This window comes from Pelodiscus sinensis, chromosome 1, assembly GCF_052426305.1.
Source record: "Pelodiscus sinensis isolate ZL-2025 chromosome 1, ASM5242630v1, whole genome shotgun sequence".
NCBI classification, from domain to species: Eukaryota; Metazoa; Chordata; order Testudines; family Trionychidae; genus Pelodiscus; species Pelodiscus sinensis.
Window position 1 is genome coordinate 107,610,470 of NC_143052.1, and position 22,011 is coordinate 107,632,480.

A 22,011-nucleotide genomic window follows, 5' to 3' on the forward strand; every position below is an offset into this window, starting at 1 on the left:
TTGGACAGAGCTGCTTTGGAAAAGGCAGGGTGAACCAGCCAGGGGAGCTTGGGCCTGAATAAACCCCAGACTGAGGCCCAGTGACAAGGGCCTAGGGAGGAATAGACAGAGCAGGAATAGGCAGCAGGTCTACCTCCTGCCCCCTTGCCAGTGATGACTGGCCTATTCAGACTGCGATTTGTCCGCCCCTGAGGAAAGGGGCTAGATGGAGAATGGCAATGGGTCACTAAGACAAGTTGGGTAACTGGGTTCTCTGGGAGGGAACTACCCAGGTTAAGGGACACCACAGTCTGGGAGGGACCTGGAGCCTTATGAGTGGCGGAGATAATAACAGGAGGTAACAGACAGGAAAAGATTGTCCAGCAAAGCATGCTGTGAGGCCAAAGAACTATTTCTCAGACTGGCCATCAGAGGGCGCTATGGAAGAGAGACAGAACCTTCTAAAGTCAGTATGAAGAACAAAGCTTTGTTTCACTATTTCATATATACCAGTATCAGCAAATATATCTATTTAACATTGGTAATATCCTACAATTTTCCTGTTTAGGCTTTGCGACTTTTTTTTTTTTTTTTTGCGCTTTTGATTTGTACCGCATAAGATATAGACCCTGACACACACAAAGCAAAGACAGACATCCCTACATATTAGTGGTAGGGACCTTGTGACTTACACTCTTTGGGATGAAATTTACATCTGAGTTTATGAAGGGGACTTGGTGGCTCATGGAACTAGTAATGGAATACAGAGCTTTTGGCCCGTAGGTCACTGATTTGAATTCGACAGAGACTACGTGTTGTTGCTGTCTGGTTGTTGGTCAGCACCTACATGAAATGAGTTGCAGATCCTAATCTCTATTTACCTAAGAATGAATTATTCTTTTTCCTGGGATGTAAAAAACAATGACTTAGTAAAATTTAATGTAACCCCTGCTTAACAGAATGAATCAAAAATAGTGAGCAAGAAAACTTTTTCTGAAAAATAACCTCCCTTCTTCTGAACACTGGAATCTAGCTGAACAATAGGCAGAAATGCAGGGTATTACTCTGCAGATCTTCCAAAAACAATTTGTTCCCTCAGCTCTGTTTTACTCATTTGTGTAAATGCTCCATTTCCAAAGTCAAAGGCCAGTGTGAAATGCCAAACCATGGTTTGTAAGGGAGAACATTCACCTGGTTGATATGAGAGAATCTCTGAAGACATTCTGAAATTCTAATCTGGCAAAATGGGAGAAATCCTAACAGCCTTTAATATGAGGAGAAAAAAATCTATGCTATAAGGTAATATTTCCATAATTTGTAACACGAGGTTTGTGCATCAGTTATATTTGTGATTTTTCTCTTGATTTCCTAACTTATGTCCACGAAAAACTGCTTTTATTAAAACAAACTGGAATTTGATGCGGTGATTTCAGTTGGAATGCTGGCTACCTCAGAGAGAAGGCAGCATAAGAGAAGTAACAGAGCAAAGATGAGAAGAGCCTACCTACTTCCCAAACAATGCTCTCAGGAAACTGATCCATATAGGAACAGGGAAGAGCAGAATAACTGATGGGTTCCAGATCTTATTATAAACAGGTCAACACACAGGTGCATGGACCAGGGCTTGCTGACCAGTAACTCAATGGAAACAGTGACTGTAGTAGATGCACACCAGTGTGTTTAGTCTTTCTTTGAGGTACAGTGCTGATAAGCGCTAGATAGCACCAAATCTACTATGTGATTTAGTGCAGTAAGGTTGACCTACTGTGTGTAGCAAGTCTTGCAACGATCCTTCATGAACATTGTGTCAGCACAGTAAATTACACTTAGGTTAAATATGTTACTCAGAGCAAATCATCCTTCAACATTTTTTACTTAACTAGTTGTCCCTAGGTTTCAGGCTGCTGAACTCTCATTTAAACATCGAAATGATGTTATCAGCATTTTCTGTACATTGCACCAAGAAGAGGTAAGAGGGCAATGGGATGACTCAGAGGACAGGTAAAAGGAGAAGGAATCTTTAATCTTGGGGCTAATGGACTGAATCTAATAAAGGTTAAAAGAGGTACCATCTGATGGTAACTGTTTGTGGCCTGTGTAGGAGGAGTTAATTATTTCAGATCAGTTTCTACATCACAGCAGCCATCTTTATTGACAATTTCAGAGGACAAAAAACTGAACAGAGGTGGAAATGATTATACTATTGCAACTCCATAGGTGCCCCTTGCAGGTCAAGATTGAACCTTGTTGGCAAGGCAGAGTGTGCAAAAGTTTGCATTACTGTTTAGCAAATTATACTCGTTCTTTGGATGGACAAACTCTAGTTTCAAGGAATATCAATTTGATGCCTTCAGAAGCACCCTACACCTAAGTTTAAAAAAATCTCAGAAGAAGCCTTTCTATTTACAATATGCTGAAAGAAAAATTAAATAGAAGGGGACAAGAGAGTCTTCAGTATTAAGCTCTTTCCCTCCTCCCAGATCAGCCAGTTTGGAGATTTCATACACATGAAGGAAGAACAGCTTCTATGTAGGCAGCGTTTTATGCCCAAACAGGAAGAAGCTAATAAATCAAAATGCTATTACAGTGTAGAGATAACTTAACCATATCAAATAAAGTAAGAGTTCCTCACCCATCAAAAGTTCACCTATATTAGGACCTGAAAACTTTTTTAAAGCAAGATGGGAACAGAAGAAAGAGCTCAGATTATTAGAATGTGGTCACCATGCTGCTGCTTCCAGTTTTCCTCCCTGTAGGGGGGAGCTTGGGGAAGGTTAGCCATTTCTCCTCTGCCAGGCCACACACGTGGCCTCACACAACTCTATGCTTCTCATGTACTACCTTTTTTTTGCGGAAGAGGCTCATCTGCCCCTTTTGTCCATGCACCCATTTTTAGAGTGCTTCATTAGTTCTTTGTTGGGGGCTGGCCAGGGGCCAGCTCAATATCCCAGGTGGAGCCCCTTTTTTGGGAGAACTCATGATAGAGATTTCATATCCGCGTGTCCCATCCTATTTCATTGTTTTGGTTGTGAGAATGAGGATTTGTGAATGGCCTTGTGCAGACAGGGGCTGAGTGTTTCCAGGGGATAGTAGCAGAAAGAATGATTGTAGGGACAGAAGGAAAGGAATAGGGGAATGGCAAGAGGCAAACTGAACATCCTGCTTCTGCCAGTTCATGCAAGTCACACTGGCCCAGGGATTGCAAAACTGATCCCTGAATGGGTATTCACATTCCCCTGCACCACTTGTAGGCATGTCTGGGTCAAATCTGATCAGATGTTTTCAATTTTCTACTAAAGCAAAGATTTAGTACACACAAGTACTGACTGGATTAAATTCAGCAGTACAGGGTAAGCTTCCAAAGGTGTAAAACTCATTACTCCCCCATGCCTGTTCACTGCTGAAGTGTGCACAAAAGATACAGTCTCATAAGAAGCATGGAAGGAAAGCATTTGATGATCTAAAGGCTTATCAGCAAGAACAGGTGATTGATTTATTGGACTAGCTAGAATATGTCATTACTGGCCTAAAAGAAAAGCATTTAGAAAGATGTGATCTGTCTTTTTGACTGCCACAGAACAATGGGATGAAGCACAGATAACAATAATAATGTAGTGCTATACTTTCGTTAGGACAAAGACATATGGCTTTATGATCAGTTTGTTTAAATTGCTTCCTGGAATATCTCAGGCATCTCTGGTTATTGATATTTTTAATCCAAGCAACTGTAAAACAACAGATTTTTTCTTCCTCACAGCATTTAGCTAGGTAATTTGCCTGTGCAACTAAGATTTTAAAAAATACAGAATTCCAGCTGAATTAATTAACAAGTGATAGGCCTATTTCCTCCTTTCCCTGTTGTGTAAGAAACAGGCAAGGATGCTTCAACAGTCCCCAACAGCACCAAAAGATACGTTCCTCACGTGTCATGGTTCCTAGATTAGGAGATTCAGGCAGCCAGCTAGCAAGCATTATCCTATCACCAGCAACCATTATCCAGATTCAAAAGAGATAATTGATGAATGAAACAATAATAAATCACTGGAATCAGATGGTATTCACCCAAGATTTCTGAAGGAATGCAAATGTGATATTGCAGAACTACTAACTGTGGTGCGTAATGCATCATTTCAATCAGTCTTTGTACCAGATAGCTGGAGGGTAGTTAATATGATGCCAATTTTTTTTAAAAAGGCTCTACAGGTGATCCTGAAAATCACAGGCCAATAAACCTAACTTCAGTACTAGATAAATTGGTTGAAACTATAGTAAAAAACAGAATGGTCAGACACGTAGATGAACATAATTTGTTTGGGAAAAGTCAACAAGGTTTCTCTAAAGGGAAATCGTGCCTCACCAATCTACTAGAATTCTTTGAGGGGGTCAACAAGCATGAAGACAAGAGGGATCCAGTGAATACAGTGTACTTAGATTTTCAGAAAGCCCTTGACAAGGTCCCTCAGCAGAGGCTCTTAAAGTAAGCTGTCATGCGATAAAAGAGTCTCTCATGGACTGGTAACTAGTTAAAAGACATGAAAAAAGGGTAGCAATAAATGGTCAGTTTTCAAAATGGTGAGTGGTGTCCCCTGGGGTACTGTTCAACATATTCATTGTGTGACAGACTGCTTGCTAAGCCAGAGCTCTGCCACTACAGCCTGGCTGAAAAGGGCAGTTGCAGCCAGCAGAACAAGCCCATGCCTGAAGGTCTAATGGGAAATAGCTGTGGGTCTCATTAGACAGAATGCTAGATAAGGCAACTAGAGGGGAAGTAGAAGGGAAGGAGCCAGAGAGTGGCCGAGTGTGCTCCCCAGGAGAGGGTAGCTGAGTTAGTTGCTGAAAAACAAAGCTCTGTAAATAGAAGGTGGTGGGAAGTTGGCACAGACAATAAAAAGACATGGGTGATTGCACCACAAAGGGTCTCCAGGTGATTTGTGGCTGAAAAGGGGTCCCAGGGCAAGGGACCTGAGTGAGAACCTTGCCTCAATAAACAATTTAGAAAAGAGGATAAACAGTGGATTGGAAAAGTTTGCAGATGATACAAAACTACTCAAGATAGTTAAGTCCAAAGCAGACTGTAAAGCACTACAAAGGGATCTCATGAAACTGGGTGACTAGGCAACAAATGTCAGATGAAAGTCACTGTTGATAGAGTAATTCACATTGGAAAACATCATCCTAACTATACATATCGAATGATGGGGTCTAAATTAGCTATGATCACTCAGAAAAGAAATCTTGGAATCACCATGGATAGTTCTCTAAAAACAGCCAGTCAATATGCAGCAACAGCCAAAAAAACTAACAAAAAGTTGGGAATCATTAGGCAAGGAATAGATAATAAGGCAGAAAACACCATATGATCTTTATATAAATCCATGGTACATCCACATCTTGAATACTACATGCAGATCTGGTCATCCCATCTCAAAAAGATATATTGGAATTGGAAAGAGTACAGAAAGTGGCAACAAAAATGATTGGGGGTATGGAACAACTTCCATGTGAGGAGAGATTAAAAAGATTGGGATTATTCATCTTGGAAAAGAGATGGCTATTGGGGGATACGATTGCGGTCTATAAAATAATGACAAGTATGGAGAAAGTAAAGAAAGAATTGTTACTTACTTCTCATAATGTAAGAATTGAGGTCATCAAATGAAATTAACAGGCAGCAGGTATAAAACAAACAAAAGTAGTATTTCTTCATACCAAACACTGTCAACCTCTGGAACTCCTTGCCAGAGGATATTCTGAAGGCCAAGACTATAACAAGGTTCAAAAAGGAACTAGAGAAGTTCATGGAAGGTAGGTCCTTCAATGACTATTAGTCAGGATGGGCAAGATTGCTGTCTCTAGCCTCTATTTGCCAGAAGTTGGGAATGGGTGAAGAGGATGGAACACTTGATGATTACTTGTGCTGTTCATTCCCATTGAAGCACCTGGTGTCAACCAATGTTAGAAGACAGGATCCTGGGTTAGATGGACTATTGGTCTGTAGAAACCATTTTATGTTTAGCTAGAAGCCATCTTGTATAACAGAAACCATTTCAGCTTTTTTGCCTTTGCACGTAGACTAGAGTGAACTTTCTATCACCCCATGTGCCAGGCCAAGACAGATGTGCTATTAGAATGTGTTAATTGGGCTGTTTTAGATAGGAGAGGTACTCCCTTGTACCTGTCCGCCATCTTGTTGACAAGGCTTTATTTTTCCTAGCTTAATTGATGACTTCTGTAATTGGATACCCTGACGTCAGGCTGTCTGGTCAAGGGTATAAAGATACTAGGATTGATTGTATTAGGCAGCCTCACTGGGCCCGGCTCTGCTGGGACCACGTTTGGCTCACTTTGGTTTTATTGGCCAATAAAACTGTCTGTTTAGCCGCCTAAACTGAGTGAGGTTTTTGCTTCAACAGGTCTGACTCAGTATGACCGTTCTTAGTGTTGTTGCTAAGAGCAGACTTGAAATGTGCTCCACTACTTTGAATCCTGCCCCATGAAGTTAGATTTCTTTAGCAGATGAATTACTGAACAGCTGTCAGTGTGGGCTGGGACAGGTTTTGAAACTCAATGTACAAGTAATAGTCAAACAGAGGGACAGGTTGCATTAGGGTTCTTTATTAACAGAAATTAAAGCAACAGGAAAAGTCAGAGGGCAGGCAGCAGAAGTGTCACAGAAGAACAAGATTTTCTCCAAGATTTAGGAATGAAAGCCAGAAGGCCAACACAGAGCAAAAGAAAGGCTCAGGTGGAAACAATGATTAAGTAGGCCAGAAGTTGGGAGCCAAACTTGTATCAGCTACACATGCTTACAGACCAGATGATTTTACATCAGCTGACGGTCTAATCCTGATATTATCATCATAATCTCAAAGGCAGGCAAAGAGATATGCTAGTGCAGGAGATGCTAATGCTGACTTATCTGCACTGGCCTCTTGCTCTTTTTTCTTTTAACATTGGAACATTTAAATTGGTTAATTATATTTCCTGCCTTGAGTTGCATGTAATAGCAGAGGACTGGATTTGATAATCCAGGTGGTCCCTTCCAGTCATATGTTCTTATATACTTGTTATATGTATATTTTATCGAAATCTTGTCTCCTTTGCCCAACACTGTACAAATAGTTGCACCTATCTGAAAACATAATTCACAAAATCTTTTAAAAAGCCATGCTGGTTCATCCCCAATCTGTTCCACTTCTCAATTCATATACCTTGCTCAGACTCCCCACCTTTTAAATGTGCTGGCCCATCACAAGAGAACAGACAGCTCATTTTATGAAAAAATTGAGTTAGCTTTATTCAGCACTTTCTTCTAACACCTGCAGTCCCTGCCAGCCCCCAAAAGTCTGTTCTGGACTTTCCATGGACTCCACTGGTCATGTGAATGACAATCAGATCAAAGGAATGCAAGCAAAGCTGTATGCCAACCTAATCTTTCAGCTTTGCCTCATTGAGGTTTATATTAAAGACACAATCATCTTTTTGCTAATAATTAATGTAACAACATTTCCAGATACAAAAACAATATGAAGAATTTTAACAGTTTGACACTTTTTTTGGTACATGATACTTTTGTATTGTTACACTGATAACTGGTGGGATTTTTAAAAATCATTCCTCACTAAATCCAGTGAAAAGCTAAATAGTGGGTTAGTAAATTAGCAGAAATGGGAATGGACAGAAGCTTAAATATATATTGTGTTAAGATTGTTATACAGTTCAAAGGAATAATATTTCTACAGATCCAAACATCTACCATTAACACACTTATATTAACATGTGATATATCAGTTAGAGGCTTCAAAAGTAAAAAGGAGAGGCCTTATAAACATATCACTAAGACTAGCGGATAAAGTGTTAGTTTGGCGTAGCTGAAACAAAATACAGGACTATGTAGCACTTTAAAAACTAACAAGATGGTTTATTAGGTGATGAGCTTTCATGGGCCAGACCCACTTCCTCAGATCAAATAGTGGAAGAAAATTGTCACAACCATATATACCAAAGGATACAATTTAAAAAAATGAACACATATGAAAAGGACAAATCAAATTTCAGAACAGAAGGAGTATTGGGGGGGGGAGAAGGTAAATGTCTGTGAGCTAATGATATTAGAGGTGATAATTGGGGAAGCTATCTTTGTAATGGGTAAGATAATTAAATTATTTATTCAGACTCAGGTGTAAAGTGTAGAATTTAAGCATGAATAACAATTCAGAGGATTCTCTTTCAAGTGCAGTCTTAAAAGGCTTTTGAAGCAGGATGCAAGTAATTAAGTCGTTGAGACAATGTCTTTTCTGGTTGAAATGGCAAGAAACTGTTTTTTCTTTGTGATCCTGTCTAATATCTGTTTTGTGGGCAGTGATCCTTTGGTGAAGTGTCGGAGACATTTGTCCAATGTACATAGCAGACGGACACCTCTAATATCATTAGCTTTTTATCACCTCTAATATCATTAGCTCACAGACATTTACCTTCCCCCCCCCCATACCCCTTCTGTTCTGAAATTTGATTTGTCCTTTTCATATGTGTTCATTTCTTTTAATTGTATCCTTTGGTATATATGGTTGTGACAATTTTCTTCCACTATTTGATCTGAGGAAGTGGGTCTGGCCCACGAAAGCTCATCACCTAATAAACCATCTTGTTAGTCTTTAAAGTGCTACACAGTCCTGTATTTAGTGGATAAAGTTCGTTCTAGCCTGCAAACCTGGCCAAGGCATGGATACAATTTGTACCATGTCAGTGTACAAGTAAAGATCTGATCCAAGGCCTGCAAAAATCAAGGTGAATGGGATTTTGGTAGGCTTTACAACAGGCACTAAACAGCAACTGTCACAGTTCTAAACAGGAATACCTCTACCATTATGAATATGTTCATTTAGATGACAGCAGTTATTGGTGAGATTAGATTACAATCTCCCAAGGAATAGCTCTGCAACAAAGCTAAAAAAATCCTGGCATGACTGACTTAAACAAGCAGAGATTCACTTCTGCAGTATCCTATGTTTTCAGGTAAGAAGCACAGTAACAGTCATATATTTTTGGTGCTAAAAATTAGTAATTTATGAAACCGCATTAAATTTTTTCACAGAAGATAAAGACAAGAGGATTTTTTAAAGTAATTTTGAAGAAATGTCAATAATTGTTTCAGACAATTGAGGATACTGGATTCAGAAACAATCTTTTTATGGAAAGTAACAGTACTGGTAATATATTTTTAAAAGGTATGATGTGTTACTTGCCTATATATTTGGTTTGAAACAGCCTAAAGTCTAACAGTTTCTAATAAATAACTTCCAACAAACCTTTCTAAAATTTGTTATTTGGATGAGACTAATTCTGTACTACAACCACATAATTTTGTATAGACAAAGAGAAAAGTCAATAATCTCTTGATAATATTAAGCCTTAAGACATGGGGCTTCACTACAATCCTTTATTTCTTTATTTAATTTTGTTTTATAGCTTGCAATCCATCTTCATAAGGAGGGTTTTTTAATCCCACTTTAAAAACATAATGAGGAAATACAAATATAAGTGAATACAACTGGTGGCACAGCAGTGAATTCATGTCGTCATAACAGTTAAATTCTATTGATCAGCATGAAATGTATGCCATCGGTCTTGTCTGTGGTAATTAGGAAGCTAAACATAATAGAGAAAAAGCATAAAGCAAATAGGTCCTATTCACAGTGGCACTAAGAGGTAAAAGTACATTTAGCCAGCTGATTTCTTGATCAGTTACAGCCAGCTAAAGTTCGTGGCAATGATACATCTCTTCAGTTTTGGAGTAGCTTTCACAAGGACAATGTACCACAGTAGGAGTGATGTAAATGTGTAATGATCATTAAGCATTAGTAAAGTGAGCATATCAGAGGTGGAACATATAGTCCCAAATGGTGAGATTAGGATATATAAAATTTGCTCTAACCCTAACAATTAAACAATGAAGACAAATTACACACATACAAATGGTTCATTACAAAAATCAGAGAGAACAAACAGTAAACAAAAAATGGACACAGTTAGTAACATTAAAAATGTCAATTATCCTTTTTGTATTTAGCCTCTAAAAAATTGCAATTTAGTTACAGTTTGTAACCCTGAAAAAATTGATTAAAATAATTTCCATGAATAGTATTAGATTAAACTAATACTGTAGAATCCTGTAAATGTCAAGAGCTTGTCTGCATATAAAAATGAAGCAAGCAATTTGTGTATATAAATTCAGACTATAAACATGAATACATTCATGGCACATAGAAATATATTTTATGCATACTCACGGGGTCACAGAGAAACTCAAATAAGATCCTCTTGCCCATGGCTCACCCAAAAGAATAATTTGAATTTGGCCTATGTAGTTGGTCTCAGTTTTGTGATTTTGGAGGATTTTGAGAGTCAAGATAATTTGTTTAAAATATTGGACCATATTCATCAGCATGATCCAACTACTTTGTGTTGCTCTAATTACATACAGCAGCTACAAATTGATCTGATCTGGCTGGTTAAGCCAAATTTCTGGCTGCTTTTCGACACCTTAAAGCAAAAAGCATATTGGTGAATCTGGCCCAGTATTTTTAAGGTTAGTTAAGACTCTGAATGAATTAATTTTGACAAATTCCTTTGAGAAGCAGGGGTGTATTGTACTGCAGTTTTATACATTTGCGACTAAGGTAAACATTTAGTTTCCCTTTCAACCATAAAAATTATCTTAACGCATACATAAAATTGTATCTTACACACAATAAAATTCAGAGTCCAGAAGCCCTGTTACAGAATCAAACTTTTGGTCAACATGGAACTAGCACAGAGGTAAATGTCAATTTTCTGCTCAAATGGTGTGTTTTTTTCTGAATGTATTCTATTAACCTCAAAATATTTAATTTAAGACAAGGAGAAGAAAGGATTTTTAAAAAACTGTTAAATTAGTACCTGAGCTACGAATTTTCATCAATGGCTTTGGATCACATTTTGTAAAGAAATTATGCTTTCCTTCATGTATAGGTTTGTAATAATCCCGCTCTCACAAAAGAGAGAGATGTTAGAACAAATCTACATTTAGGAGTTAAGGCACTGGAGTTTATCAAGTTTGGAATAGTTTTGTGGATTTTGTTCTTAAATGCAAAGCAAAGCTGAAATGCTTATTAGCCTCTAAAATTACAAGTTACAATCTCTATTACTCCAAAGCTTGAGGATTAATTGCATCAGAAAAAATAAGATAGAAACAAAACAGTTAAAAATATAAAAAAATTTCTCTCTCAAGGGTGTAAGTTACATTGACTGTAATAGAAAGGGCTGTCAATCACAATTAATTCAAGTGATTAATTCAAAACAAATTATTGATTCAATTGCAACAGAATACAAATAATTCAATGCTCACATTATATTATTACAAATATTTACATAATATTTGCATTGTAAAAAGAAAGAAAAGAAATAGTATTTTCCAATTCATGTCATGCAAATACCATCATGCAATCTCTTTATTGTTAAAGCACAAATCATAAATGTACATTTTTGATTGTGTGTTAAATAACTTCATTCAAAACCAAAACACTTTTGTAGCTAGTGTTGCAGAGTATTTACCTGCCAGGTAATGCTAAACATTCATATGCCCCTTCATAGTTCAGCCATCATTCAAAGACCATCCTTCCATGCTGATGATGCATGTGAAAAAATGTGTTAATTAAATTTGACTCAACTCCTGGTGAGAGAATTGTATTGTCACCTGCTCCATGATTTTGCCCACATTCTGCCATATATTTCTTGTTATGGCAGTTTCAGATGCCTACTCCACATATTCTTCGATTTAAGGACACTTGCACGGCAGAGTGACAAAATGCAAAGAAGGTGCCAATGTGAGATTTCTAAAGACAGCTACAGCGCTTAAACCAAGGTTTTAGAATATGAAGTGTCTTCCAAAATTTGAGAAGGAAGAAGTGTGGAACATGCCGTGAAAAGTCTGAAAAGAGCAACACTCTGATTTGGAAAACTACAGAACCTGAACCACCAGAAAAAGAAGTTAATTTTCTGTTGGTGACATTTGACTCAGATGATGAAAATGAATGTGCATCAGTTCTGGATTATCAGCACGGATACATATCCCTTGGAATGGTGGCCAAAGCATGAAGGGGCATATGAATTTTAGCATACCTAGCAAGTGAATACCTTGCAACACAAACACTAGTGCCATGAAAATACCTAGTCTCACTTTCTTGTGGAATTGTAAATAAGAAGCAGGCAGCATTATCTCCCATAAATGTAAACAAATTTGTTTGTCTTTGCCATTGGTTGAACAAGTAGTAGTACTGACTGGACTTGTAGCCTCTAAATTTTTACACTGTTTCGTTTGTGAGTGCAGTTATGGGGAAAATAATTCTATATTTGTAAGTTGCACTTTTACAATAAAGAGACTGCACTACAGTACTTGAACGAGGTGAACTGAAAAACATTGTACTTTTCTCTTTTTAAAATGCAAATATTTGAAAATAAAAATAATAAAGTGAGCACTGTATACTTTATAGTATGTATAGAAACTGAAATCAAGATATTTAAATTTGTAGAAAACAGCCAAAATATTTAAATACATGGTATAGTATTATTATTCAAAAGTACACTTAAAACTGTAATTAATTTTCTAATCCCACAATTAATCATGATCCATTCTTTTAATTGTTTGACAGCCCTAGCTATAATGATTTATTCCTGGGGTAATTTTGTACCACTGACGTGTTCCCCTGCAGATTTCTTTGGTTCTCTGTAGAAGGGAAGCCATTTCAAGGGCCTGGCTCTGGATGGCCCTGGGCAAAGTCGGGGGACACTGCCTCCCAAGAGAGAGGCAAGGCGTGGGATTGGAGCTGCCCTGGTGAAGGAGGGTGCCTGTTTTCTGTATAACGAGTGCCCATGTTGGGGCAGACAAGGGTGGTGGGGACAAGGAGGGCAGGGTGGTATGAAGAGGCAGTGTGGAAGGAAGGGAGTGGGATTAGGGTGACCACATGTCCTGATTTTATAGGGACAATCACAATAGTTTGGTCTTTATCTTATATAAGCGCCTATTACTGCCTATCCCATCCCAATTTTTCACACTTGCTCTCTGGTCACCCTATGTGTGATAGGAAAGGGGGAAAGGGGTGTGGGAGTGAGGGGAGGGGAATAGGGGCAGAGGAGAGTGAGGAGAGGAAGGAGGAGGGGATGGGGCTGAAGACAGTGGGGAATGGGGATGGGATGAGGAAGAGAAAGGTAGGAGAACTGTGGTGATGCAGCTGTGCCTCCTCCCCCAATAAGCACCCATTGAACCCACACCTTAATGAACACCAGTCCCCTCCTTCTGGACCACTCCAGTGAGTGCCCTATGTTGTGCTCCATCTTCTCCAAACCCAGACACGCCAATGAGCCCCACCTCCATGCTTCCTCTGCTGAGTCCCAACCACCTTCACCTTGACCCCCCCCTCCGCCGAGTCCCATTGTACCTGCGCCCAGATCTGCCAACAATCCCAATCTCTGCATCCTGATCCCTCACTGAGCCACCTACATCCATATTGCCCTCACAGAATCCTCTTACCCACTACATGGATCACTCCAGAGTAAGCCCTCCACACTTGGATCCTGCTGGGCTGAAGCTGTCTGCCCACACCTGGTGTGCCCGGTGCAGAGGGGCAGGGCCTGGGGTGTTTCTGGAGCAGTCCTAACCCTTGCACAGAGTCAGAATAGGGTGCAGCCTAAGCGCTGAATCCTTGTCCTGCAGGCAGGGGCAGAAGTTTTCCAGAAACTTTGGTGGCTAAAATCCCTCCCCCTCATCTGCCTAAGGCTCTGGGATGCAGTTTAGAGGGAGAGTGGTACAGGCTCTGAGATGCAGTTTGGGTGCTGGATGCAGGCTCGGGCTGGGGCTCAGGATTGGGGTGCAGGCTCTGAGCGGGAGTTTGGTGGCTGGAAGGGGTGCAAGAGTTTGGGGGAAGAAGGGGGCTGGGAAGAGGGTATAGACTCAGGGAGGAAATAGGGTGTGTGAAGGTTGCTGCACTTACCTAGGTCACCCCACTCTGGCAGTAGCTCCAGGGGAATGGAGGGTCTCCACATGTTCCCCCTGTGCATCCTCCAGACTCCCCTGCCACCCCATGCATTCCCTCTGTGCATCCACCAATCCCACACACACATGCACACACACAGGCCTCAGGGACACATATATGCTACCACTCTAGTTCTACTGAGCCTGGGGGCAACAGGCAGGGCTGGGAGATGCATTGGCGGGGGGGAGAAGAAATGCACAGGGCAGCATTGTAAAGCCTTTTGTGAGCCCCCACCTTCTGCACTTAGTGCCAGAGTGGGGAAAGGCTTTGATAGGTCCCAGATGTTTAATCTGCATGTATAACACTTTCATTATAATGAAACACACACACATACTTATCATTAATAAAGAGGTAATATAAATCACATAAAACCAAAATTGTATAAAATACTTCTGAAAAAAAAAATTAAATAATCAGTAGTTGCACAGCACGTGTACAGGAAACTTCTTTGAAAAACACATTGGAAATGGAAAAATAAAGGCAGTGTGAATTTCTCATCACTTGTGAGCTGGCCTAGTAAGGTACTCGTGATAGAAAGACACTCAGTACCTTAGAGGACTGAATCTCTCTCTTCTTCAGAACTCTTTCAACAGGATTTTAGTTGAACAAAACCCCCTCCCCAGGTCACTACAATAAATCTTTGAGTGTGTGTGTGTGTGTGTGTGTGTGTGTGTGTGTGTGTGTGTGTGTGTGCAAAGAATGCATAGCATATACACAAAATCTAAAATCTTTGGAGACAAATCCTCAGCATGTGTAAATGAGCATCACCAGTTTACACAAGTTGAAGGTCTGGCTTTAGCTGGTCTCTGAATTTCAGAGACCAATGTCACTTCTACAGGGTTTGTTTTGTTTTTTAAATTGGTTAAAAAGAGTTGTATAGCACAGATATAATTATCTATTAAATTCAGTAGTACTTTTCTATCTGAATAAAATGGGTGATTTTTTCTCTTGATACATCTGAAACACTTATGTGTTAAACATGTACCCATCTGATATCTGCTGTTGGTAAACATAAATTGAACTATATGCAAATGTAAAACCGACTATAATTTGATTCAGTAGCATGTGAAAGAAGGGCAGAGATCTGCATGTACCAAAAATATTGTGACTGACTTCTTAATAGCAGACTGAACATAAACAAGAATAATACAGAATATTTAGCACCCACAACTGTAAGGTGAGTCATATGTTTTATGCAGAATAAATTGCAGGTATGAGTTATTCTACATCATACTCAAAACCCTCCTATGAAACCATTAGCTAAAGCTTTTTTCTCCAATTCCAAGGGCCACCACAGAGGAGTGAAATGTACCACTTTAAGCCCACATTGCTAAAAACAACAAAGAACTTGTACGTCAAAGTAATGGGTGTGGCAAAGAAAGGAAGCTGAGGATCAGCTTTGGACCTTTTCCCCTTCCCTTCATTGACAAAGTCAACACAGAATGCCCTCTGTCAAAGCCGGGGTAATGGAATATTAAAGGCCATCTCATAACCTCATCTATAGGGGTTGTACATGAAAATTAGAGAGGAAGGAGTTCAGTTACAACTGAAAATAAAAGACCATTGGTGATACAATGCTGTGAGGCAGTTAAATTCAGCATCAATTCATTACTCCGATTCCTGTGGAAGAAATAAAAGCTGTTATGGGACCTTTTGCTTCCTTTTTGCTCTCTGTTTCTCAGGTAAATAGGAAAACACCATACACAATACAGAGGGCTGCAGTTGCACATGCTGTTTGGCTCAGCCTAGCGGAGAGATAAGCTGTAGCTGCATAAAAAGGTTTATTGATAAGGTAAGAGGGGGAACACATTTCAATCCTAGATGTGATCCATACACTGAGATCCCAGTGTAGTATGCAGCAAGTCCACAGTACAGAAAAATACACTTCCCTGAGAAACTGAAACAAGATGTTTTAGAAGTGAATTGATGAGTGTTCTGTAACTGTGATTAGAAATCTAAAGGAGACCCAGAGGACCATACTGCAATAATCCTGAAATCAGAAGGGTGTATGTACTGATTTACTGATGTGTTGGACTTATCTGGAATGAAGAAGGAATTAAGAATTATTTCCTGAGCATGCTTTACTGGTGTGGGCTAGATTCATCTTGTCAAATTCACCATGAAAGTCCCTTACTGAAGATGCTAGACCCAACTTCCACTCTGCCAAAAGGCCAGTAGCAACTGGCAATTCCCCAAAAGTAGGGAGCAGTGTCCAGGAATGTGGCATGGACAAGGTAGCCAGGGGATGCACCACTCAGGAGATCGAAAAGATGGGTGGCAAGCAAGGAACAAATGAACACCACCGTTAAAAATGCTATATGTGGTGCACAAGGGAACTGGTCATAGCATAACTCACATATCTCTGCACCAAGTTCACGTTTTTTAATCCTTAGTCTTCATCAAATATATCTCTAATTCCAACACACTGGAGATTAAAGAATGACTAGAGAAGTCTAAATGTCCTATGGATGAAATTGTCTTATGAAGGAAATGCTGATTTTAAAGACTCATAACTTAATTACTGAACCAATACTGTCAACACTATTTTTTCTTCCTCACCGATAACATTAAAATAATATGTTTGAAGTTTCTAATCTCAGCCATTCTTTTCACTCTTGTATAACTCAAATATACTAGGTTCAATTTTTCCTCAAACTTCTCTAAGTCAGAACTCAAACCAAGTATGGATCATTTCAGCTCAATTGGCATATGCTTGAGGAAGTTATGAGAATAAGGGAAAGGGTTAGAATGGGAGATACATTGCAACGTTACTTTGGTGCTTACTACATGTGAGCACTATAATAAGTAAAAAGACATCTATTTATAAGATTAAATATAGGAGGTTTAAATTGTAGATGAAAAGAATAAACCATATCAACAGGGATACTGGTTAAAAAAAACAATAAAACTTGATGGGCATCAGAGTGACTGCCAGACAGTCCTACTGGACTAGAAGGCTGGTTTCTGTGAAGTAGAGATTCAAAGAAGATATGTATAAAACACAAAAGGAGTGGAAGCAGGATCAATGGGTTACGGCGTCATCTTGGGACTGCATCGTAGGAGTTGGATAAGAAGAGCACAGGAAAAGTTTGATAAAGAAGTGTTGCAAACCTCTTTGGGGTTGTTGTGGATGTTTTAATTCTGTGTCATCCTTCTTGAATTCTATTGCTAATTCTACTTGTGACAGCTCATATAAATGAAGATGGGTGCTAGAACCTTTGTATTTCATCCTGTTGTGTCATTTGGGTTTGGATGCAGTTGCTCTTCATCCACTTGATGAAGAGGTATTGGTATATTCTGAGTAGCAAACATTGTTCCTGATTCTATACAATGTATGGAGAAAGACCCAGTTACTGACACAAGGAGCTCGCACAATTCCTGCAAAAATGGACTATGGAATACTTTCTGCATAGGGGAAAAATAAAACGCAACTAAGCTTGCTGCAAGAAGAACAATATTAGACCATTCCCAACTCTGATTTACATTCCCCATTCTAAAACGGGCCTGAATAATCTTTAAACCTGAAGCTGATATAAAGCTTTTGACTATACTCAACTGTAAAGTAAAATGAGGAAGGCAAAAACTATCTGCCTTTATCAGGATTAAGTGCTCAGTATAACATTCCTTTGAGAAAACCACTATAGCAGGTTTACTTGTTGAGATATGGGCTATATGAAAGCATAAAATGCCAATAAACCAAACCCAGGAAGCTGTTTAGGAGTCTTTTACCCTGCAAAGCATAAGGACTTCAGGAATATAAAACATGGTCTTAAGAACCTATAGTCTTTGAGAATATGCTGGTGCATCTACAGTGCACTGTTTGAAGGCATTTATCATCAATGAACACTTCTGCTTTTCAAGCACCAGTGAGTTCTTTGGTCTCTGTTGCGCAGCAGGTCATATGAGATGATTTTAATGGTTCCTTTTGGCTTTAAAACCTATCGAGCTTGTAAATTCTACACAAACAAAATAAACTCCTTTACAAAAAAATTACCTTGCGAGGCTTAGACTCTCATCAAAGTCCCACTGATTTCAAATGGGGAGTTCTGGTTATACAAATAATGCAAGATCAGTTTCCTTAGGGGTGTGTAAGTAGCCTCCAGAAAGAGTGATCATGACCCCATTCTAAGAGGAGGAGGAAATGACAGCAGGTACCATCAGTGTTAACAGGTTCCTGCCTAGAGGGTAATTATGGATACACACACTTCTCTTTCTTGGCACATTACTCTTTCCTCCAAATGATGAACAATATTGACACAACTGCTGCCAGATGTTCCTAGTGAAATAAAATAGTCCTATCAGGTAAGGTCTGATTATTTATTTTATATTGCTGCTAGAGCAACGCAAAGGAAATATTTGAAAGGAATTTTTGATAATGGACAGATATGATTTGCCGTGCTGGGGTGCCATTTCTTAGCAACTGTCGGCCATTTGATATTTGACAGTAGAATCTTATGGATGTCTGCTGCATTCATGCTTCCTACAGTTCTGCATTAAGCATCTGAGCCAGCGTTATGTGAATCACTCTACTAAAAGCCTATTGCAGTATTGCTTTAATGAAGGGAGATTCTGCATATTTTGATATATTATGCCATTTTCTTAGAGCAGATACCCTATTTATTTCAGAGGACACCACCTATCTGGTTTTTGCTCCTTACATTTTCTGTTTGGGCATCTTCTGCTTGTTAAGTTTTAAAGCAAATAGTTAAACACATCTATTGAGAATCAAAAGGTGCATGTTAACAGGCTAAAAGCACTGCTTAATGGCAGACCATCCTTACTGCTTTCTAAGAAAAAAAGAAAGCAATTATTTGCCCACCACAAAGAGAAACAGGACATGACCTTAGGAACCAGGAAAGCTTCCTGGCAAGATGGACCCCGTGAGTCAATTTACATAAAATAAATCTTTTGTGTCTCGGCCTTTTGACTAAGATCAAGTAAGTATATTACAAAAACTCTGTTGAGTAGCCACGTGCAAGCAGGACACAGATTCTACTTTTGGCCTGTGTCTATTTCCAGCCATTATATGCTGGAATGAGAATTCTTGATTCCTCTCTCACTTTCAGTTTGCATTTTCATACTGGCTAGCAAAAGAGGCACTGGGCCAAACTCAGTACTGGTGTGACTGGGTGCAACTCCTGTGGATGCAAATGGGAGTTGCCTCCACTTACAAATAGATGAACTTGTTCCACACCATCTAGAACCAGTTTTTGTACATGTGGGAGCTGACGTTCTGCCAGCAGCTGCAACAGATTACACAGGAGAGGACATTTTGCTTTTAAAGTTGACAGAATGTGTCCAAATTACATAGTATGCAGTTTTGGGGGTCCCCTATTCTGCTAATCACTTTGCGCCACATGCACCCAAGGAAAAAATGTTTACCTGGTATGGCCACGGTTAACCTTTTTTCCTTGCTGAGACGGTACCCATGGATGAGTTCACTCATGGAAGGGGGGCCCCTCAGAAGAAATGATTCTGTGGAGGTGGGATCAAATGGGAATCTTAATATATTCTGTAGGTGTGTCCCTGAAGTCCTGGGATGGCTCTGATCACAAAGGGAAGGTGAGAATAGTCTTGCAGGAGATCCAAGAAAAATACATATGGAAACAAAAGAGTTTTACTTTAATTATCTTTAAATGTCTCATGAATGACAACATTATGTTAAATGTATGTAACAGGTAAAACCAGCTAGGGTTGCCACCTTCTATCACTTCCACAACAGGACATGTTGCCCTGTGTTGGAAATTCTTTTTCACACTTGAGGAGGTTTATTTATTTATTTTCCACCCATCTTCCCACTCCTTGTTCATTATAGTCAGCACTTAGTAGCCTCCCTGAACATTTTCTTATCCTTTGCATTGAGACCAGATTGTTCATTCCCTTTCCCTGTACTAACACCCAAGACACTTCTCCAATGGAGTTCTTTTCAATGTCAGAACCACTGACATCTCCACAGCTACACAGCTTTGGCATGCCAGTCAAGAGACAACGCCAGAATTCACGGCTTGAACAACTAGAGCATTTGCTTTAGGTTATCAACAGGAGCCATTCCTTTTGAATAAGCAGAGTGAACACATTCATATCCTTCTCCCACACATGAGGAGACAGAGACAAGCACTATAGCACATCAGAAAGATTGTGTTGCTTTTGAAAAAAGCATTGACGTGCCCACATAGCAGAGCTTTTTTCTTCATTTCTGGAGGTTATTGTGCCATGTGTAAAACCTTTAAAAGGACATACAAGGTGCACTGAAACACTGACAGAATATAGTTGAAAACTATATTAGAAAGGAGGAGATAACATTATGGGTAGATGAAACCAGAAACACACTTAGCCAGGCTTTGAGTTTTGATCAGTCACTATTTTTATCCTCCCCTCTCCTATCACCCCAACCAAAATATAAATCATCATCATCATCATCATAAATAATCTGTTTACAATTCAGTGACTGACTTTAACTAAAGTCTGGCCACTGCACTGTACTATAAAGATCACTGCATGCATACCTTTTCCTCTGAGTGCCACTGCTGACCAGAAAGTTTGGTTGCTGTGGGCCCTGACTATGCAGGAGGAAAGTGTCTATGGTTGGCACGGTGGCTGATGCTTCCTCACTTACTTTAGAGCGGCTGTCCTTGCTCTTTCCAAGCTTGCCTTTGCTGCGTCGGGACTGCTCATGATCGAACTCTAAATCCTCCAGTCGCTGGGTGAGGGCAAGTTTTTGCTGGATAGCCATCTTCAACAGAGAGTTTAAGGTCTTCTTCTCATCCTCTGCAGCTGCCAACTGCCTTTGCATCTCATCCAACTGTATGACATACTCATCACACCTGGAGAAACAAATGGAATAGAAGGGTAGTGAAGCATTCTACGACCCACACAGACCACAGCAAATCTAAAAGTCAATCTAACCTCATCTCTAGAACAGGCTTAATCTCAACCTAGCTTCCAACTACGCTGAGAAAAATGTGGATGCAGATCTGGATTTGAAGCTCACAAATTCAACAGGAGAATTTGGATCCAGAGAACTGATGGAGCTCATGAAAACTTTTCAGATTTCAGATCCAGCCAAGGAATTCACCCCTAGGGTTTTGGTTTCGGGCCATCCCTAATTTTGAGCCCAACTGTGAAGTGGGCAAATTCAGCTAATAATTTTCATAAACTGAAGGGCATCGTAAATAATAAATTCCACCTAAATCAAATTATTACACAAAACAATATGACAAAAGCAAGAATATTTTCATTTAATACCCAATATTGCAGATATTTGTGTGATGAAATGCTATCTATTATTTGCCTGTGCTAATTGTTCAAAAGATATATGCCATTTTTATGGATCAGGAGGTTGTTCAGTGTTTGGACTCATTCAGTCCTTGACCAGACTTCCGATAAGGGAGCCAGTGAGGCAAACTGCAGTGAGTAGGGTTTTGTGATGTGGACACTTGCTCATTTTACAAATGTGTGTCTGTCTATCAGTCTGTCCATCTCTTTGTTCAAGAATGCCTCCTAAAAGGTAAGAGCTAGAACCATCAAATTTGGTATGCCGCTTCCTCTTATCGTAACTTAAAGCAGGGTCAGGGTTTGAGTGTGCCAGGGCAAAGGGAGGCATGCAGAATGTATTGTTTCTCATAAAATGGGAAGGGAGGGATCTGATATAAGGGGGTTATACTGCAGAATGACCATAGAGGGTCAGAGATGGGGACCAAGACAGCCCATTGGGCCAGGAGGGGGTGGAGTAGAGAAAGGGACAGCTATTTGCTATATATTTCAGAGTGTTTGTCTGTTCATGTGTCTGTTTGTCTGTGTGTCTTTCTGTACCCCAGCTGGAAGACATGCACCTCTTCCCTAGCTGTGCCAACTGCAGCTGCAGCAGCCACAGATAGGTGCTTCTCACTTGGCCCCAAGCTTCTGAGGTGAGAGAGGGCTGGGGTTGTTCTCTTCCTTGGGTCAGACTGCATACTGAACCCCT

At 39.7% G+C, this 22,011-nt stretch overlaps 1 protein-coding gene across 3 annotated transcripts in view; it reads right to left on the bottom strand.

Annotated features, from left to right (window-relative positions):
• BICD1 (BICD cargo adaptor 1) overlaps positions 1 to 22,011 on the bottom strand; it is a 229,157-nt gene that overhangs the window by 18,453 nt on the left and 188,693 nt on the right. For 2 of the 3 annotated variants that reach the window (XM_006114397.5, XM_006114395.5), the window contains exon 7: positions 20,665 to 20,872. In XM_006114397.5, coding sequence (XP_006114459.1) covers positions 20,665 to 20,872 — 208 coding nt within the window. Of the gene's footprint in view, positions 1 to 6,309; positions 6,319 to 19,430; positions 19,622 to 20,554; positions 20,873 to 22,011 lie in introns of all 3 variants that reach the window. The other variant, XM_075940436.2, reaches the window with a different exon arrangement.